The sequence below is a fragment of the Panulirus ornatus genome, chromosome 32 (assembly GCF_036320965.1).
Source record: "Panulirus ornatus isolate Po-2019 chromosome 32, ASM3632096v1, whole genome shotgun sequence".
Lineage (NCBI taxonomy): Eukaryota > Metazoa > Arthropoda > Malacostraca > Decapoda > Palinuridae > Panulirus > Panulirus ornatus.
The window spans coordinates 4025645-4048189 of NC_092255.1; the positions used below are offsets into that span (position 1 = coordinate 4025645).

The 22545-nt window shown below is 36.4% G+C and overlaps 1 protein-coding gene across 2 annotated transcripts; it reads left to right on the plus strand.

The window, feature by feature from the left end:
* Positions 1-742: 742 nt before the first annotated feature.
* Positions 743-21411, plus strand: LOC139758993 (uncharacterized). Of its 2 annotated transcripts, none has more exons than XM_071680874.1 (9): positions 743-860; positions 7486-8577; positions 9242-9352; positions 10189-10287; positions 11307-11456; positions 12052-12210; positions 13616-13762; positions 14499-15578; positions 18407-21411. In XM_071680874.1, the coding sequence occupies exons 2-9, from the start codon at positions 8554-8556 to the stop codon at positions 18560-18562; spliced, it is 1926 nt and encodes a 641-aa protein (XP_071536975.1). In that variant the 5' UTR covers positions 743-860; positions 7486-8553; the 3' UTR covers positions 18563-21411. The 2 variants fall into 2 exon arrangements, with proteins under 2 accessions (XP_071536975.1, XP_071536974.1); XM_071680873.1 differs by lacking the exon at positions 743-860 and adding an exon at positions 4403-4528.
* Positions 21412-22545: the final 1134 nt, after the last annotated feature.

A 22545-nucleotide genomic window follows, 5' to 3' on the forward strand; every position in this document is an offset into this window, starting at 1 on the left:
TATTTAGAAATAGACACCGAATATATCATATACGGATTCGCTACATTAAGTAAATATATGTCAAAAAGAAGATGGGGAGATGGGGGACCAGGGACACGAAAATATTATCCCCAAAAAATATTCTTAAAACACCTCTACGATAAAATAATTAACAGTGGATAAATGATTAACAGTGGATAAATTAAAACCAGATAACAAAAGTGAAGGAAAATATTAAGATGTGATAAAGGCGATAAAAGATTCAATATATGGTTTTGCCTGAAAATAATTTAGACTTTAGGTGATTATATCATTAATGATGCCATTAAAGTCTATACAACGCTTTAATGAGAATTTTAGATTTTGGGGAATAATGTAAACTATATAATCATTTTTTGATATCTGTATATTTGTAACTAGTTCAAACTTATAGATTGTAATATTGTAATGCAAACATGATATAAGATCTTGGATAAGCAATTCAGAAAAAATATTTTAAAATATGAAACAAAACATAAAGGAAAACGGGTCAGGGAAGACCACGTGCTACTATGAGCAATGTAAACAATGCATTTGAATCCATGAACATGTATATCATAAATAATTAAAAACATCAAATAAAACCTTTAGAATTAGGAACCATCTCATAATTGATATATCAGACATTTAATGATTTATTAATTCATTCATTTATTAGCGATGTATGACGTTAAATGACTAATTTATTTTAGGAAAATATTGACCGTAGTCGCATGTGACCTTTGGGACACATGCCATTCTCGACACGAGCTGTCACACTCACACGGAGAGACAAGTTCTTGCTATTTTGACTCATATTCCTTGATCAAGATGGAATAATCACTTATCATTACTCATATAAGGTAAAGTAATGTATATTTAGTATATTTAGAGGTTTGGGTGAAGGTTCTGCGCTACGATCAGCTTCAGGGAACGTAAGATAAGTGGTGGGGTAGCTACAGGTGTGTGTGTGTGTGTGTGTGTGTATGTAGGAGAGAAGTAGTTCTGTCGTTAGACACTTAACAACCATAATTATCATTAGTTTATGGCTCTACTGAAGCCAAATGGTGCTAATTACTTTAGATATCAAGGTATTTCCTATTCCAATTGGTTATTAAATTATGAGAACAGCTGGGGGTGATTTGGAGTATTTCATTATATTGAACATTATTAACTAAGACGAAAGTGTTAATGATAATTGAATAAATGGATAATGTGGGGTTTTGTGGAACGTAAGGTCATCTTAACATGTTAGAAATTATGAGAAACTCAATGAAAACCAGACATGAACTCCCGTACCACACGAGGTTTAACTAATTTAACTAAGCATTAAACCCAGCTTTGAATATTAAATAATAATGAATTGCTTTTGTTATATAATGTTTAATTAAGAGGATACGAGTGTTAGATTGAGATACGGAGCATTAGATTAAACGCGTTTATTTAAGGTAATAGTAGTGATGGTTGTGCATAGCGAGGTAAACTAAGCTTCAATAATATATAAGTGAAATAATTATCCAAATTAAAGTGAACCAATGACTTACAAACTACACTTGACCTCCCCTAGCAGCTAAGATACCTTAATACTGCTACTGTGTGTGTGTGTTTGTGTGTGTGTGTGTGTGTGTGTGTGTGTGTGTGTGTGTGTGTGAAACGTATGTTAATTTTCACGAGGCATTGCGTCCAACTGAACTATAGAAACTGTCCAACAGTTGCGTCTAATTAACTATTAGAATCATTTATGTATCAAAGTATATATATTAGAATCATTTATATATCAAATTATATATATTAGAATCATTTATATATCAAATTATATATATTAGAATCACTTATATATAAAATAAAGAAGGAGGGGCTGGAAATTCTCCCTTCTCGTTTTTTGTTTTCCTAAAGAAGGAACGGAGAAGGGGGCCAAGTGAGGATATTCCCTCAAAGGCCCAGTCCTCTGTTCTTAACGCTACCTCGCTGACGCGGGAAATGGCGAATAGTATGAAAGAAAATATATCAGTTGCTTGGGGAGGTTGTGGGGGGAAAAGGGGGGAATCAGTTTTATTCATATTTTACATTTAATTTTGCATAATTAACACTGCATAATTAACACTGTCGCCTTATATGATACAACACAAGAAATGGGATGTTCCAAACCATGCTATATTCACTCGTATTTCCTTCTTTACACACTATACTGCATCATTTAGGTTAACTTTGATAACTGATAATAATGATTAAATGACAAGAGAAGGTAACTATGATAATTATTTGCGGATAATTGTTATAAAAGTAGATAAAACATGATATAGATTAAACCAGTTGAAAATTTCGTTTAACTTCCCATAGCAGCCTAGATTTACCTTTCATTATTGTGGTGTTAATCATTGTTAGAATTATACCACACTCATTCCCATAATTACGGTCGTAACAACTACTGGTAGTTGAGCAGTTTGGCGACCTTCCCACAAGGCTATGTTGTTAAATAACACCATATTCTTCCTGCCCTCAGACATGGTGTAGAATCACCTCATATTGCTACTCATAGAATTGCAACCATTCTATATCTACCATCCCCATCTATATTCCTTTTTTTTTAATTAAGATTAAAGGGAAGACGTGCTATAGAAATACACACCTAACCACCATATATAAACTGGCATGGGTTCAACTAGGCTATAGAATATATACTAACATTCACGTATTAAGTAGAAGTTAAAAAAAAATCTATATATTGCCAAAGTGACTTTGAATTAGAGGAATAACAGATTTAAGATAATATTTGTATTCAAAGGTGTCTGAATAATGGTATTGTTGTGGTATTTTAAAATGTTTATACTCAGAAAAGTGTGTGATGATATATATATATATATATATATATATATATATATATATATATATATATATATATATATATATATATCGTCCACGGAGCGAGAAGAGGCCAACATATCTATTTACATTTGATTTATATGAGAATAGCTTAACTTCCTCTTTGTATATAATGTCAGGGATTACGTTACTGTGTTTATATATTGACGTATTTATATGGCCCGTCATTTTAGAAGGATTTATATTGGTTTTGTCGAATTTGTAATGACATATTTAGCAGTGTTGTGGGCCTGGCAGAAATACAAAGGCTTAGGTTGTGTTGTTAGATGATTGTGAAGGAAGAAGTGGTGTCAAGTTGTGAGCTAACAACTGGTTTCATGTAACAGGAGAAGTCATAGAACAGGTTGTGGGAGGGGGAAGGGAAGGGAAGGTTCTAGTGATGGTGGGGGACCTTGGGGTTGTGGGAGAGTTGGTGTTTTTATTATTCCTTTTACATAAATGTTTACGCACATTCCCATGCGTATATACCTACACGGGCGTATTATATACCTACATGGGCGTATATACGTACACACACAGTCACTGATATACATGTGCGTATCTTTGATCTCGCCTTTCTAGACGTACACACACACCTGGATTACGATGGTAAAAACATATGAAATGTTTATATAGATATATACATTCTGTAACAACGCCAAAAACATTCGGAGGCCACCTTCACATACCCCTTACATACACATAGACACATACATATGTATTAAGATAGGCTTGCATTCACCGTGCAAGTGTATACATGGAGGTTGGAGAGAGAGCCCCCCCCAACACACACACACACACACACACACACACACACACACTTCCGGAGTTTTGGAGGTGGGGTGTGTGGGTTGAGGTGGGGAGGTGTGTGTGTTGGAGGGCCCGGAAGTGTGCACACTCACCCTCTCCCTCCCTCACTCACTCTCACACACACACTCTCCCGGCCAGACAGTGTGTGGTGTGTCGAGAGAGACAGATAACAAATAGATAGTGACTGATATATATATACATTGAGTGATTATAGTGAAGCCAGAGCCGCCAGAGTGGAACTCCTGAGTAACCTAATTTGTGAATGGTGAAAAATAATGAAAGAATGAAGACCATCTTGAATTAGAAATCGATAGATGGCATGGACAGTGATAGACAGATAGATAGACAGACATGACATAGACAGCATGTAAGATAAGCCGGACAGAATATAGGCACATATGTAGTGATGAACAGTCAGTTTTATATGTGTATGTATATATATATATATACATATCTATCGGTAGATAGACGGATATACGTGTAGTTACCCACGGCCAGACAGATATATGGACACACACACACACACACACACACACACACACACACACACACACACACACAGTTGCATAAACAAAATGATAAACCATGTGTGTCTAGAAGGCTTATTAAATACACTGCCATGTTTCACCAAGTTGCTAAACTTAAACCCGAGGGGACTTGTACGCCCCTAGTGAACTTGTGAGATAAGCATTATCAGCAGTGAAGTGATAATAGTGGAGGAGGGAGGGGGGGTGTCATAGGCCAAACACCAAGAAAGTGACCTGTGTGTGGGGGGGGGGGTAGGAAAGTGACGGGGAAGTAGTGAAAGTGACATTTGATATTCTATCACTGGAACACAGGTCAGGGGTCAACAATGAAGGTATGTTGATCATGCTATTCCACCATTGATCTAGTCTTCGAAGTCTTTGAATATATGCCATTAATTTTCTATAAGTCTTCGTCGTTACCTAAAAGGTTTTCTCTCTATGAATGAATCAGATTAACCCAGCTGTTTCAGGTCCCCCCCCCCCCCCCCATGGTCGCGACGCCAGAAATATATATATATATATATACTCCCAAGTCCTTGAGATAGGAAGTATGATAATTTATTTACCATTTATTATGCTAATGTCTTACAGGGGATGATCCTCTCTCTCTCTCTCTCTCTCTCTCTCTCTCTCTCTCTCTCTCCTTGAGATAGGAAGTATGATATTCTATTTACCATTTATTATGCTAATTTCTAACAGGGGGTGATTCTCTCTCTCTCTCTCTCTCTCTCTCTCTCTCTCTCTCTCTCTCTCTCTCTCTCTCTCCTTGAGATAGGAAGTATGATATTCTATTTACCATTTATTATGCTAATTTCTAACAGGGGGTGATTCTCTTCTCTCTCTCTCTCTCTCTCTCTCTCTCTCTCTCTCTCTCTCTCTCTCTCTCCCTCTCAACTCGTAGAGTAATAAGAAGGAGATTATAGATAAGGCTTATCACCGACTTGTACTGATTAAAAGATAAAGAGTTATTCGTTACATTCCACCCACCCTAACTACATGGTGCCATAGTCGCCTATCTTCACTGATGTCTGCACACCATTTTAGCTCTTATGACAAAAGTCAGTATAGGCCATTGTCCTAACAGAAGTCTAGGTCGTTTAAGCCTTAGTGTGGACTGATTGTATATATATATATATATATATATATATATATATATATATATATATATATATATATATATATATATATCTGGTAAGCATTATCTTGCTGCCATCAAACCTGGTGATATCGAGTTCATTGTGGGAAATACACTTTGAAAATCTACATATGTGTGTGTGTGTGTGTGTGTGTGTGTGTGTGTGTGTGTGTGTGTGAGTGTGTGCGTGTGAGTGTGTGTGTGTATTACAGAGGTTTTTAAGAACAGATGTGTGTACTGATAATCTTTTACTTGTCCAGTTTGCGTAGTAGGAAGACCTTGTCATGCAAATCATGCTAAATGGAATATATATATATGTATATATTGGTTTTATAGAGAGGTATATTACTGTGATGGGGAAGGGGGGGTTTTACACTCGTGGGGGCCCCCTCGCCTGTTAGTTTAGTTTTCTTGTTATATAACATTCTAAATTCTTATTTCATAAGCCTTGTGAATGTCGTAATACACTTAGCTTTATATTAAAGACATTAAAACGGTATGATTAACCCATGTAAGGAAGGCACACACTAGAAAACAACAAGGAGTTCCCATTGTTTTTCTTAAATGGCATTACTTAACATGGTTGAACCCATTAGAAAGTTAATTAACAGTTAGGTGGTGTGGGAGGCCGGACCGGAAATGGCGCTGGAAGCAGTTTCCATGGAGGCGGAAGTGAGTGGATGATTAGGGGGAGACCAGGCAGACAAGGCGTTGACCGGAGGCGGGAAGGGTTGGCAGGGGATATATTTGATGTAAAATGGCTTCATTCATCAAATCATACCCGGGAGAGGGGAAAAAAAAAAGAAAGTTTTAGCTTTGATGGAAGGCACATTACAAGGAAAAAAATGGTGGGTGGGGGGGGGGCAACATGGATGACAATGGTATAATACAAAATTGGATAACACAAGATAGACATGATAGACACCATATCAGAATGCAGTCAGATACAAAAATTGGGGATTTACATGATATATTGACGTTGATAACAATACAAGATGAGAATCAGAATACATCACATTAAGGTGTATGATATACAGAATGCACTTCTAATGATATAAAGGAAGTTTTCAGTACATCAGATGCAATGTGTGTGAGTTAAAAAGGCACATAGTGGTATTGGCAGTTATATGATACAAGGTATAGGATGCAGGGCATGACAAATTTTGGGTATAGTAATTAATATCCTTGTTAACATCAGAATCATTGAAATGACCTGATAGCCAGCCCTCAGTAACTCACTAGGTCATTACGTCACATATATGAAATCACCGATTTTAGGGCACTCAGTAGTGAAGAGTTCTAGTGTATAGCTGTTAGGTGCAGAGCCGGGCAAATACTGATTTTTTATTATACTTTTCTCAAATTTCCAATATGTTCCTCTACCCTAGATGCCAAGTTGAGGGAGGCCAAACTCAATTTTCACAATAAGGGCGTGATGCTTAATTGCTCTGAGCTAGTTTTCTATGCTTCGTATGTCAAACACATGCTCTCTTACTCTATGTATGCTTCTTATTTTGCCATTGATTTTTACACGAGAGCAAAGTCTCTCAGCCCCTGGAAGTATGCTCTCAAAATTCCCTTTTCATTTGTCATGACCCCAAATAGCCAGCTTTACACATGATGGGAGGTAGATTCACAGCACCAAAAATGACCTATCCAAAGCCTAGTTAAAGAAACCATCTTCTAGGTTAGAGATATGGTTGACCTTTGGACACCATGATCAATTTGTTGCTTCTTTTTATGCGCGCATGTTATTTACTGGAGGTTGAATATCGTAGTCTTCCGTAAACATAATAGTTTCTGCCTAAAACCTAGATATTTTCATGTACAGGATTATTATTCATTTTCCTACTGATAATTAGTGAAATTGAAATGTGCTTTTTACTGTCATTTTTACCAAACAATTTCTCAACTGTCATATTTCTTACGTAGAATATAGAGTGTTAATATTGTATTGTTCTTGACAGACCATAGAGACATGTTATTCAGTCTGGTATGAAATTATGATCAATTTTTATTCTTTTAAGTATTTTAGTTTCCAGCATATTGTATTCTTTTAATCTTATACTTTATATATGTGTGTCTTTCATTCACTGAATGTTTATCTCTTTCAGTTAATGAATGGTATACTTTATATATGTATATCTCTTTCAGCTGCAGTATGGTTCCCCTTTGAACCTACCTGTGTGTCAAGCCCCTTCAGTACCTGGGAGGGCCTCAAAAACATCAGGAGCAGACAAATATCATGAGGATGTGAAATTGAAACCCGGAGAACTGCCAGTAGCCTCCTTATCTCCAGAGAAGCGTCATACTGGTCACTTGCAGTGTGGCGGTCATTTATCTGGAACACATTTTCCTATCTATAGATGTGAAGTCCATTGTTTTAGATGCATCCATGACAGTCTGAGGAATCCTTGTAAAAGTAACAGATGTTTATGTTATGTTCCAGATCATACCATAGTACAAGCCAAGGATAGATCCCACCACCATAGTATCTCATATAAGTGTAGCCTGAAGAGTATTGTGCAGGTGCATGACAGTTGTAAGAGTACACAACACATAGGTCTACATAGATCAATAAGCTGTAAGGAAAATGTGAACACATCAAAAAGCTGTTGCACTCTGAAATCCCCAGTAAAGTGTGAAAAACATAATTTTGTCATTAGAAAGTCTTCTAGCTGTAATGATTCTTGCATCAGGTCGAGAAGAAAGAACAATGAGAGGGAGCATCAAATTAATTTTCCACCTTTGAGGTTGCCCCCAGTTAAGAATACTAATGAGTCTCAGTCTTCCACTACCAGAGTACTTCCGTATAGATCTTTAGACCATGGAAGTACAGCCAAATCATATGTCGGTTCTTCAGCCCCTGTAGTGCTTCCTTCAAAAAATATTCTCCAAGCTCAAAGATATCTACCTTCCGATGATAAGCTACTGGCTCTTCCACTGCTGCGGCTTCCACATCAGGTGTGCCAACCAAGACACTACCAACACAAACTCACACATGGATGTTCTGGTGCACTTAACAGATGTCAGAAGAGTGACTCCACAGATGCACTAGTAAAAGAAATTGAGCATTTAGAAACAAAGGTTAATAAGAAGAAGGATAATTGGTTTCATTGTCTGGGGCAACCGAAGATAGATACAGGAGGGAGCAGACATAGAGACATCAATGCCAATGTCCTGCCAGATGATGACAGACTTCTAGCTGCAAGCAAGAAAATTATGAAAACAGGTTTATTGTCCGAGGTTTGTTGGCTGTATTGATGTTTGATAACAGTCTGAAGTATATGTTGTACAGTTGAGGTAGAATATTGAAAATCTGTAAACTCCCAAAATCTGCAGTCCATCATAATCAGGATCACTGCCAATTTTGAGCATGAGTCTTTTGTGACTTAGTAAATGTTTGTTAGATATTTTGTATTGTATTGATTTACATATATTATAGATGCATCTGAACCTGTATTGATTATTAAAGATGCTCACTTTAGGTTGTGGTATGTTCAGACCACAGTCTTTGGCCATAGTATTTTTAAGGTCCTTAGAATTCTTAAATCCAAATATTGTCTTGCCCCAATGATCACAGATTTTTTATATTTTTTCTTCATATTTTCGGCGGGAATATGATAAGACAGAAGAGGAAATTCATACTGATTTAGAGATTGCTCATATAAGTTATTAAGTCTTGAGGAATTGTTCTGATAAAATTCAAGATCATTTAGAAAACTTTATATTGATTTTAGCTAGAGGTAAATTTTAGTTTTCACCCTTGAATGTACTTTTCCATGGTAGATATATATTTTATGATTGAGTATATTTAGGAAATTTTGCTCTTCATCATAGATTGATGCAGTGTCTTCATATCCCTGTTTATTAAAGGAATTGACAAGGCTAAATTAAGCTTAATTTTTAGCACTACAGAATGGATGGGATCAAGATAGTGAGAGAGATTGGCCGTGGGAGCTATGGCTCTGTCTGGTTAGTCAGAAGATCAAACAACCAAAGGAATTTGATTCTTAAATGTGTAAGTACAAGATTTCCTTTTCATTTAGTCATCTTTTTATGGGTAAGTTTTGAAGGTTCTTTACCCTATGATATATTATGCTAGGTTCTTAGAGGACATGTGTGATACATTTTATTGTTAAACCATCTATTTTTTTCAGTTTCACCACATTATGTCAAAAATTGGTATAGTTCACAGTGTCAGAATGCCTGCATAGATTTATAATCTTATGTAACGCAGTCTTTAAAAATTTCATTGCATTTCATCAGATGTAGAAACCTTTAGATAAAAATGCCTGGTAGTTAGTTATATGGCTTTTGAAAAAACGTTTCAGATGAAGTGCTTGAACAGTAAACCATAAGTTAGGTAGTTATGTAGGGTTTTAGTTTTTGAATCACTGAGATTTAAGTAATCTGGAATCCCTGTTTTTACTTGTAATAGCTTAGTGTAAAGCACAGTGGTACATAGAACAATACGGGATAATCTAGTATTCTGATTTTCTTTTTGAAACAAAATTACATATGGTGTATACATTCTAGGTATACAGAAAGTCTTCAATTAAACATTGTTGATGGGTAATTGAAAAAAAAACTTTAATCAACATAGTGTTTATCAAACCAAAGTTAATCAGAACTATACATCGTTATTACATGGTGGCATTACTGTTTTAATATTAAATGATGGGGATTGTAGGATGAACCAAAAGTTGCCATTGGAAAGAGGAGTTAAGGGAGAATGTTAATGAGTCACATGAGAATATAGATATACTGCACATATGAGGCATTAGTTGACATGCCCATTTCAACAGGAGATGGTGTGAGAGACTGGATTGGTTGAATTTAGTTTGTGCATTTCAGGTGGAGCTGTCTCACTGCGACCAGCAGAAGGTGGAAGCAGCCAGACAAGAGGTTCTCATCTTGGCTGGCCTTAAACACCCCAATATTGTCTCTTACAAGGTAGAGATCCCACAGCCATGAAATGTACTGTATTATATGATTTTCTTTTCTTTTGGAGAAAATAAGCGCTTTGGCAAATTACTGGTATTAAAGAATGCCACCATCAAAACTGACCCCAGGTACACAAATTGTAACCCACCATTTTTATTGAGCTCTTGGATTTGCTGATGGACCCATGAGACTTGAGTATATAAAGATGAACAGATCTTGGTTAAGTCAATAGCACTGAAGTACAATTTTCACCTTTATTTCTTTCTAAATGTCATTTATTTCTATCTGTTCAATTTCAAAGCACCACAGTTCAACCCTGCCATAACATATGGTGAGCAAGATCATATCTTCCTTGTCTTGGAAAATTCACATAATTAGAATCACAAAAAAATCATCCCAAAAGCTAGAGGTGTTGTATAGATACCATAGTTATTTTTCCTGTGATCAACTATTTCATTTATACAGGGTTTTCTTTAACCATAGTATTGAGTACTGTTCACATATTATGGGTGGTTCTTCCTGTCTCTCCATTGGCCTGAGTGGAATCGTCAATTTCGTGGGCATCAGCTATCTCTCACCATTCCTTACTGCCCACTGTGATGATGCTTCCCTCTGTTCTACAAGTGCATTATTTTTTCAAACACCATTCTTGTGAGCTCTCTACATGTGTTCTAGCCTCAAAGACCTGGACCCATGGCTTGCATCTGGATGCTGTTTCTCATTTGTGTTTTTAAATCATATACACACGGGTTGGTTACCATTTTTTCCTCAAACAGCAAACTTTCATCTTTCTTCTGTACCTCTGCCTATAGCTGTTTTAACTCTAATTTCCGTATTCTTTTTCTCATTCTTTTTCATTGGACATTGTTGGGGCATGTTTTGCTTGTGCTCTGTCAGACATTATAGAAAACAAAAAACAAGGCATTATTATAATTGTTATAAAGTGTTTCTGTAGTTTTCATTAAATTAGATGCATATACAGTTTTGATACACATGTAGATAAACATAATTTTATGTATTTTCCTAAGGGATCATTTGAGCTTGACCATCGTCTACATCTTCTCATGGGATACTGCGAAGGAGGGGATCTCTATACTCGCATACAACAACAACATGGGTCACTATTTCCAGAAAAGCAAATTATTCGTTGGTTCATCCAGATAACTATGGCACTGCAAGTAAGTTAGATGAGAAAGGTTTGATGATTAGTATGACTTCTGGTGATTTTGAAATGCTTGAGCTTTATAACTTTTTAATGAAACAGACTTTTCTTGTGAGTTTAGCATATCAAGCAACAAGAAATATTGCTTCTAGATATACTCTCCCTACTTCTAATGATAATGCAGTCTGTATATAGTTTCTATAATGGAAATGGCTTTGAAATTCATGCCATAGTAACACACATTTGGTTTAGCATTCCAGTGAAATTCATCATTTGAAATTGTGTGAACTCATGTTCTCTCTTTTTTTTCCAGTGCCTGCCATTTTTGTGTTTACAAACTACCACTGTGCTTGTATGTTACCTTTATCCTGTAGCCTCTTGCTTTCTACATTAATGTGTAAAGTTCACCTGTCTTTTATTGAGAAAAGAGCTTCATTTCCTTCAGTCTTTGTATGTCATTGTCACTTGCTTATATTGTAAGATGGTGTCAATATGTTTACTTCTCCTTTCATGTATATTCAGGATTGTGTTCTATAAGACCTGACTCCCAAATTTTACATATAAAACTCTGTATAAAACTCTTATGTAAGTAACTGATCACTCTTCCACAGTACCTCCATTTACACAACATACTCCACCGAGATCTTAAGACCCAGAATATTTTCCTCACCCGGTCTGGACTCATCAAGCTGGGTGACTTTGGCATTGCACGGATTCTTGGTTCCTCCATTGACATGGCAACAACAATGATTGGAACTCCCTATTACATGGTGAGTTTGCTCCTACATGTTAACTGTAGTCTTGTAAATGTGCTTCTCTGCCAACTGATTCCATTGGATCCACCTAGTCCTAATGTACCTGTCAATCTATTAGAGTCCATTGTGATTTCTAAAGAAAGTTTTTTCTTGATGAGAGCCTATATAGAATTACCTCTGAACCCTTACAGTCTTTGCAAATCTTTTCACATACTAGTTTAAGACAAAGAATTGCATTTGAAACGTCTTTGACAAAAAAGAAAGAATAAATGTAGATTTATGTTGTCACAGAGGCAGAGGAGTTGTTTCCGTCTTACTTAAGAGGCAGTGTACCATTCACAAATAAGATTTTTAGGGTGGTGTATCAAGTGAGATGACGAAGTAAATAAAAATAGGGACCAGAGCAAAAAATAGATTGAGAAATAGCAAGGGCCATATGACTGTATTGTCAGTGAATGTGTACCATAGGACTGTACCAAATATAGACACAGTGTGTGACTGGTCAATGAACCATAGTGGTTATCAGGGAACCTTTAGAAGATAAGCATTCTTTTGAGAAACATGCACCAATACTGCGATTGTTTCTTATATTTATGCCCAGCTTAATGACTAAGAACTTGAGCGTTGACAACAGAAAATTATTAATTGCATTCATCTAAGAGCAGTTTTGATGTCCCCAATAGAGGACATGATTTTTTTTTTTATATTTCATTAATTTGAAATATATGAGATTAGATGTATAGAAATAGGTTTCTCAGTTGGACATTTTTCTGAGCACAAAGCGAAATTTCCTTTTTTGGCCAGACCAGGTAGTACTCATAATCCTTGTTTTATTGCAAGGATATTTCATCAGCTATACAGAGACCAGTTCACCTGGAAATATGGACCTGTGTCAAGTTTTGTCAGTCTAGCAACAACTTGCCATGTTACTAACATCACTGCAGTCGTGTGTTATGACCCATTTGAGAATTTATGAGACTGTAGGAGTTTAATTTTCACTAAAAGGATTTGAATCTATTAACAATATATTAGTAAATTATCTGCAATGTATATTCAGTGCATGAATTGGTATTAGGGATTCTTTGTACTTGATGTCACTGTGATTCTTGTTGACTTTTCCCCCTATTTGGTGTAAATGTAAGAATGTCTGTCTCTTTTTTTTATGAGGGATTTATCATAATCAGAATGATTTCTTGTAGACTTCATTAAGCAGAATGAAGAAGAATGGGAAGAGGGAGATGTAGATTTGGCTTAGTATTTAGTATGGCAGTGTGTTGTAGTGTTTATTAAAGATGATCGGTGAACCACCCCATTTTTACAAGTAGAAGATTGATAATTGGGTATAGAAAAGTAGAACTCTGTGTTGATGAGTGGATATATTTGAATATTAGTCAACAACAATATCAACCATATTTTCCAGAGTCCTGAAATATATGCTGGACTTCCATACAACTATAAGTCAGATGTGTGGGCTTTAGGATGCTGTCTGTATGAGCTATCAACACTGAAGCATGCTTTTCCAGCCCGTGATATGTCAACCCTGATCTACAGAATATCTCGTGGCAAGGTGGGTTGAACTCTTAACCAGAGACAACATTTTAGCTCACTTTTATTTCTCATCTGCTAACAAATGCATTCCAGACTTTTTTTTGTGTGTGGAAGAGAAAGGGTATTTTGATCATTTTCATCAAAGTTATGACACTGAACCAAGAAATCCAGAATTTTCATCTCTTGTAGTTGGACTATGTAAACAGGGAGATCCGCTCATAAACATCATTATTGATATGGGAACTGATATTGACGATATTTCTGATACCAGTAGTGGTCACACCACCCTACCCACTAGTTCAGAGATAGAATTGATTTCAGGTTACTAGTGTGGCCTGTAGTTTTTATGTGCATAGTCAGTGTTCACAGGCTACAAGCCTAATGATCTCAATAGAGAAGTAACAATTTAATGATCGTTTTATTGGTTTCTAAGGTTATTATTATGATGTATGTAAGAGACAGATGTCAGGGATGTTGGTTATTTCGGTAGAATGATTAGATTTCCATCTCATTGTTCGGCTGCCTTGGCTAACTAGACTTGCCTAGCATGCATCCTTCAAGCCTTCATTACCAGAAATTTTTCTTTTTATGCAATACTGATTTCCTCATCCTTAATATCTGTCTTGCCTTTCAGATTTTTTTATCCATTACAGTATCTTTAAAGCTTTTTGAATGAGTATATCCCTCATTTTGTACTTTTGCGACCACTTGTTCCCTTTACTCAACCTAAAGATTACCTTTTTTCTTCTTTTTAGATTGGAGGTGTGTCTAACCATTACAGTGAAGACTTAAAGTGCTTGGTGCAGAGCCTAATGAACCGCAGTCCTGATCTCAGACCCAGTGCATCACAAATTCTTCACCAGTCTTTCATTCAGAATCATATCTCTGTCTTCCTGAATGACACAACCATTCCATCAAATGCTACAAACAGAGCTGAAAGACATCAGGTTGTGATTGAGCACAAGAAATCAGGGGAAAGTGGCTTTAAAGAAAAAGAGTGTGTGATTGCACATGACTGTGAAAAGACCAGGACCCATTTTCAGTCTGATAAAATGTTAACTGAAAATCGTAATGAAAAATTAAATGACCCGGTAAAATGTAGGTTAAGTGCAAGGAGATGTTGTGAGTTTCTGCCAACAGAATTTGACTCGTTACATATTGCTGGAGATAAGATGAAGCTAGAGGATAGATCAAGGGTGGAAACTAAGTCAAATAGGAAGAAAGATTGTATGTGTAAACAGCATGAGAAACAGGTATTGCCTGCTGCAGGTCACATTGGTTCTCAATCACGAAGAAGACGTCGAAGTAATATTAAGTGTTCGGTTGAGGAAAAGGAGGAAGATGAAGGAAACAATTTACCCTCAAATCCAGATGAATTTTCCTCTGTAAAATCAGGAGTAGATAGCAGACTGTCAGCCCCTAATACCTGTTCGGCACGTGAACGAAGAAGACTAAAAAGACTCCAGGAATATGAAAGAAACTGCTTCAAAACTGTGGTGCAGCACAAACAGTTAAGAAATGAGCAGGAATGTATGGATGGTAATGACTCCGCTCAGAGTGATGACTCTAGTTCATTATCACCAGATAATCATGTTGCAGAAAGCAGTAATCCATGTGATACTGACGTGAGTTCATCTGTTTACGACACACTTGGTGAAAAGCTCCAGGAAGAGGATGAATTCCGTCACTTGTTAAGTACAACCCTCAGTGAAGACTCTACATTTAACAGTGATGAAGTAGACATTTGTACTGAAAACAGGCCTATTGGAGATGGTGTTGGATTAGATGCAAGGGTATCCCTTCTAGAGGAAGCTTTGGTTAAAGAAGTGGGAGAGGTGAGAAAACTTGAGTTTGCTGTTTTTCCTTTTCATCTCCCCTCAGTCAAAATGTATAGATAGTACCATTTTTCCAGACATACTTATGTCAGTCCTAATCGTCTATAGCATTTCCTTTCAGCAAAACCTGCTTTAAGCATATTATCATTTTATGTTGGAGAAGCATTCTTGGAAAACACAAATTAATGGAATTAGTACAGAGTAAATGGGATAAAGTTAAGTTCTTGGGGTAGATTTCTCAAGTTAAGCATCATACAAAAATGGTCAAAGGTCATGAAACATGCAGTACAGTATAGTTGCATCATTATTTCAAGTACCAAGATAAGAAATACAGCTTAAAAAAATATTGTTTTTAGTGAAAATGCATGCTACTGTGGTTCTGACATTTGACCTGAACACTTAACATTTACTTCATGTTCCCCTAAACTTCACCTCTGTTGTTAGGGAGCTTTATTTCACCTGAAGATGTCACAGTGGAGGCTTACTGCCCAACTCTAAATGTATGCTCTGGGAATGATCTTACTGGTGTAGCAGGCAAGCAAGAACTCGGGTGGTATAAACCTAACCAGTATTGAAACCTATCCAAATGTCTAACTTTACCTCCAAACTGGTGCTTCTTCTCCTCTTCTTCGCACAAGCCTAAGACTCGCATGGACATGTTCCATCATAGTTGCAGGGGCTCTGTTGAGGTTAAATGCAACATTGCAATGTAAGACTGGGGGTTGTTAGACCTTCATAAGTCATATGCATCGGACTGGCTACCTTGGTGAACACAGAACTGACTAGACCATCCAATATTGCCATTCACAGTTTTTGAAATGTTTATTTTCCTACATGTTTACATTATTTAATTCACTTTTTATGAACATGTGTAAACAAAACACTTACTAGTGAATCACTGGATAGCAGTGATTAGGTGTAAAGTCATGGAGAATGGTTTGATGAAGAGAGAAGTGGTGAAAGCCAAGCCTTATATAGAATGTGGCAAGGAGGCTAGAATGGAGAGTATTGCAGTTGAAATTCTTAAGAAAGGGGGGGTGACTGTGTTGTTGGTTAATTAGGATTTTCATTGTATGTATGGATCATGGTGAGGTGCCTGAGGATTGGAGAAATGCAAGTATAGTGCCATTGTATAAAGACAAGGGGGGATAAAGGTGAGAGTTCTAACTACAGAGGTATAAATCTGTTGAGTGTTCCTGGTAAGTTGTATGGGAGAGTAGTGATTGAGAAGGTGAAGGCAGGTATAGAGCGTCAAACTAGGGAGGAACAGTGAGGTTTCATAAGTGGTAGGGGATATGTAGATCAGGTGTTTGTTTTGAAGAATGTGTGTGAGAAATACTTAGGGAAACAGAGGGGTTTGTATGTGGCATTTTTAGATCTGGAGAAAGCATATGATAGGGTTAATAGAGATGCCCAATGGGAGGACTTAAAGATATATGGTATGGCAGGAAAGCTTTCAGAAGCAATATGAAGTTTCTATCATGAGTGTAAGACATCTGTACGAGTAGGAAGAGAGGAGAATGACTGGTTTCAAATGAAGGTTGGTATGCGGCAGGGGTGTGTAATGTCACCTTGACTGTTTAAATTCTTTATGGATGGGGTTGTGAGGGAGATGAATGTGAGAGTCTTGGAGAGAGGGGCGAGTTTGTAGTCAGTAAGGGATGAGGGGGCTTTGGAAGTGAATCAGTTGTTTACAGATTTGGGTGAGAAACTGGAGAAGTTTGTGACTGAGTTTGGAAGAGTGTGTGAAAGGAGGAAGTTGAGAATAAATGTGAATAAGAGCAAGGTTATTAGGTTTAGCAGGGATGAGGGACAGGTTAGTTTAAATGGAGAAAATTTGGAGGAAGTGAAGTGTTTTAGATACCTGGGACATGGGGGCAAATGGAATCATAGAAATGGAAGTGAGTCAGAAAGTGTCTAAGGGGGGGGGCAAAATGTTCTGGGAGCAAAGAACAATGTGTGAAAAGAGAGCTTATTGTCTGGGAGGGCAAAAATGGGTATGTTTGAAAGTACAGTAGTCCCAACAATGTTATATGGATCCAAAGCATATGTTCTAGATGAGGATGGAGATGTTGAAAATGAAATGTTTGAGAATGTGGTGTGAGGTAGTTCTATCAAGTAAGTAATAAAAGGGTTAGAGAGAGGTGTGGTAATAAAAAGAATGAGGTTGAGAGAGTTGAAGAGGGTGTGCTGAAATGGTTTAGACATATGGGAAGAATGAATGATGAGAAATTAACAAAGGATATATGTGTCAGAAGTGGAGGGAACAAGGAGTGGTAGACCAAATTGGAGATGGAAGGGTGGAGTGAAAAATGTTTTGAATGATCAGGGCCTGAACATGCAAGAGAGTGAAAGGTGTACACAGAATAGAGTGAATTAGAATGACGTGGATTACAGGGATTGATGTGCAGCCTGTGGACTAAATTAGGGCATGTGAAAAGGCTGGGGTAAACCAATGGAAAGGTCTAAGGGGTCTGGTTGTGGATAGGGAGCTGTGGTTTTGGTGCATTTTACATGATAGCTAGTTGAATGGATACAAGAAAATGTGGCCTTTTTTCGTCTGTTCCTGGCACTACCTCACTATTGAGGGTACTGGTGATCAAGAATATAAAAAGTAGTTATTTGTGGAGGTGGAAGCACACAGTGAAGTGACTGCATGGGATACACACTGATTAATTGGTACTTATCTTTGTAGAATGCATGAAAAAGATGTTGAGAAATTCGGTATCATACACAATTAATGTGTAATGGCTCCTATAGTTAATATGCAAAGCTGAATTTTCAAAAGTTAATGAAAGAATTTTGACTGGGTCAGCTTTTTTTTGCAGGACATGGCAGAGACAGTGATACGTCTATTGAAGCCAGAAACAATGGAAGATTGGTACGAGCAGAGACTAGCGGTTCAGCAGTTGTTGGGGGATGAACTCTTCTCTTCTGTCTCCACAACTGTATGGCACCTCAAGCTCTGCTATACTCTTGGATAAAATTGAAATAGCTTTATTCTGTGTGAATCTTTTGGAGTTATTAGCATAATGAATTATTATGCAGTGAAGACAGGCCAACTCAAAAGGTTACAGTTGAGTAGTGTCAGGCAGTGAAGTGATTTTGAGAGACTGTTCTTGGAAATGATGCAGTAGATATTGCCAAGAATTATTTCAGCTTCATGATAGTGTAGGGAATAATATTCTGGCCCAGAGTTTATGAATACCAAAGACTAATTGTAAGTATTGTTTCCAGATTCTCATTATTGCCAGCTAACTTGTTAACCAAGCACCACCTTTATATCAAAGATTCATCTAGTATGTTAGTTAAATGTTCCCTTAATTTTTTACTATTGATTACATTTGGACTCGACATTAATAGGAAATAGTTCATCAGACGATTGCCTAGGTTAATACCATCAAATGGCATAAATTGGTGCCTTTAGGTAACAGCCATTCATGGTTCATGCATTGATTTACAAGCTCCATTTATTAAAAAAAATAAAAAGAAATTACAGTATATTTATGAATAAATACAAAAGCAAATAGAATGCTGTAAAATGATGGCTATATTAAGTACCACCAAAAATAAGCTCTGGCTGATACTTTAAAATGATGGTAGTGGCAAAGGCCATCTGGTGATGAGTTTGATGAATGACAAAATGATAGTATTGGTTAGTGCTGTTTAAAATGGCTCTAATTAGTGTAATGAAATTATGGTATTCATCAATTCTTTCAAATTATAGCAGGAAATAATGTCTTAGAGGCTTTCATTGATACCATTTGATGATGACATTGGCTTGTGGTATCAGACGATGTCTTTAGTTAGTGCTTCCCAGTGACTGGTTTGTTTGGTGTCTCTAATTCTGTTACTCTATCAGGAGACATGAAAAATAGCTGAGAGTTGGACAAAGTTTGAAAACTGGCTAATCTAAGAACTCAAGAGAGATGTGCATAACATTTAGCCTCAAGTGTAATGAAAGTCCCTCCCTCTGCTCATCCACTTTCCTAACCCTCAGTTCAACTTACTGATTCTATCATTAGGAGGATAATTAATGACTTTATTAATGTTGTTGCCTTAGATCTGTGAGCCAGATGGTAAGGGGACAGTTTAGTTTACTCTCCTGACGTAGAGACCAAAATATAAGCATTTTTTTTCTCTGCAAGGAAAATGGTAAGGGCAGAAATCATGCCCATTCAATTAAAGGGAAGAATAATGAGTACAAGAAGGAGAGAAGGAAGAGATTGTTTAGAGCTCCTATGGTTTTAGTAGACCTGACTCTTAATAGTGGAAAGGTTGTACGAAGCGGAGGAAGAGGATTTCACAGCTTTGTTATGTGAGGAAAGAAGGGAGATATAACAATCCATCATTGTGTGATTGGTTTCTGCATGAAAACTGTGGTAAGCAGCAGTTTGTCACAGGTTTGAACTGGTACACATACAGACAGCTCGTAAGTGCAGTGGCCAAAGTAAATCTTAGAAACAGAGAGAGGACAGTATCGAGGCAAAGGAAAAGGGATGGTTGAAGAGAGGTGATTGCGGAGAATTGATATAGCAGAATGCTTTTGATTCCAATTTGGACAGTATAGGATGGTTGAAGAAAGGTTATACCAAGAGAGGTAATGAGGTGGAATGCTTTGGATTCCACCGTAGCTAAGAGACAGGTGTAGGAGGAGTCATGCAGATATGTTGGCAGTACTCGATACTGGGAAGAATGAAATATGGAATCAGTTGCTTTCAGGAGAGATAGTTAGGGCACCTATCCAATACTTTCAGCTTTTTTATAAATTCAGGCCTCTGTCTTTGCTGCTTCTTGTCTTTTATAGAAAATGAGTTGCTGTATGTACGTATGTGACATATTTCTTTACTCAAATGTGGCATAGCTGCAGAGCATATTTTGCTAACAAAACTGCCTTGTGTGGGTGTATGTTTTCTGTTTGAATGCTTCTGTGTGTGAGCATATGTAGACATGTTTTCCATATTTTATCAATTGTTGAAAGTGTAAAATGTTATCCAGATCTGATTATGTGCAATAGTGGTTACTTTACATATTTGAGTTGCCTGATTAGCCTCTTTTATTCAATGCAATCTCCCGTTTTTGCCTTCCAAGATTCTCATATTCTGAACATTTTTGCTCCACATTATTTTGGAGGTTTTATCTAGGAAGTGAGTTGTTTAACTCTCATTAATGAGAGACTGATTGGGATACTGTCTCTGCAACCATATGGTAATTATGTATTGTTCCTCATTCTTTCAACAGACTTTCTCACTCATAACTAGCATTGAGTTAGGTATGTGTATTTCAGAAACAATTCTGAACATTGGAATGATAGATATCGAATGGTACATAAAGCTTCTGTATGATGTGTATTTTGAACCTCGTTTTGAATCACTGCAAGTAACCTTGGTAGATATTTGAGCTTAATCCAGTATTATATTTCCTGATTTATCTTATTGAAGGAGTAATAGATTGAACCACTCAGATGTATTGGAGCTATGTTGTAATGATCTTTTTCATTCCATGTTTCACTGTAATCTAGCCAGTGCTATCCATTTTTAGGATAAATTGGAACCATATGAATCCAAGTCTTCGAATTATTCTATTATACTGAGGCTACTATTGTTATTTAGGCTGTCAGTTCCATTAATTATTATTAGTCTACACTACTCTTGTTATTTAATCTAGGGACCAAATATTGTGATTTCAAGTGGCAGTCTTCACACATATATGTATCAGTATCTTTAGAAATGTTTATATTGGTTTTAAGATGTTTTTAATTATACTGTGAATTATTAAAATATTTTACAATGCTTTTGTTATCATATGAATTATTAAATATTTAGAATGACAACATTACTTTTTTCTTTCCCTAATCAAAATAAAGAATATCAGATTTTTAGCCCATATATATATATATATATATATATATATATATATATATATATATATATATATATATATATATATATATGCAAAACTTAGTTAACGCGAAATTTGGCGACATATGTTTAAGTTACTTTAGGTTAAATTACTCTAGGTTAATATCTTAGGTTAAATTCTTAGGTCAAACCCTTCTCTTAAAAAGAGGTTATTTATAAGTTAGATCCTTAGGTTAAACTTAAGGTCTTTGGGTAAACATTAGGTTAATTCATCCGCTGGGTCATTAGGTCAAGTCCTGTAGTTAGGTTATTAGGTCATTAGACTTGCTCGTGTGAACTACAGGTTCCAGGACCTGGAAATTTCATATACCAATTATGGAGACACTCTATAATGATATATTATTGACGATAATAAATTGTTTTTTGTATAATTAGGTCACGAAACAACCAAGACATTGTTAATAAACACATGAAGCGAATGCGTCGAGTAAAGGTTTTAGGATATTGAAACTACATCTCTGTAGAAGATTTTATAAACAGAAGTTGAGAAATATAAATAAGACACTATTTAGATAAGGATTTATTGGAAATAGTAAGTATTGGGTAAACTGGGCAAAGAGAGGTGCTTCACTTCCTCCAAAATTCGAGAATACTTTCCCTTGTTTCTTATTTTCCCTTTTGTTAATCTTAATGTGGACTCAAGTCCATAATGGAGCCTCCAACGCCAATGGTATCATAAAACTATTCCGCAGGTCAGATTTCTGGCCATTTATTTCCGTATTGACAAATCTGAATTTGGATTCCATCTCGGAATGCACCTTTTAGGAATTTTTTTTCTGTATTACATAATCATTTCATATATTTCAGATTTAGACATTTTATACATATATACATATATGTATTTCCAATATAAGGTTAATATGTTTTTTTTAAGCTAAGGTTCAGTTATATAAGACGCAAATAAACTTAGAGAATAATTATGTAGAGACTTACGATTGGTTTGTCATGGTGTCGGCGCCGTAAGGCCAAACGTTAATTGACTGCTGAAACATATTCGACCTTCCTTATCTTTTTCTAAGTTACCTTTGAATTACATTAATGCAAGC

What these genes read in the sequence shown, in the direction of transcription:
- LOC139758993 (XM_071680873.1), top strand. An exon ending in CCAATATTGTCTCTTACAAG is followed by an intron (nt 10,288 to 11,306) that starts GTAGAGATCCCA and finishes TATTTTCCTAAG; the next exon opens with GGATCATTTGAGCTTGACCA. An exon ending in TTGGAACTCCCTATTACATG is followed by an intron (nt 12,211 to 13,615) that starts GTGAGTTTGCTC and finishes CATATTTTCCAG; the next exon opens with AGTCCTGAAATATATGCTGG.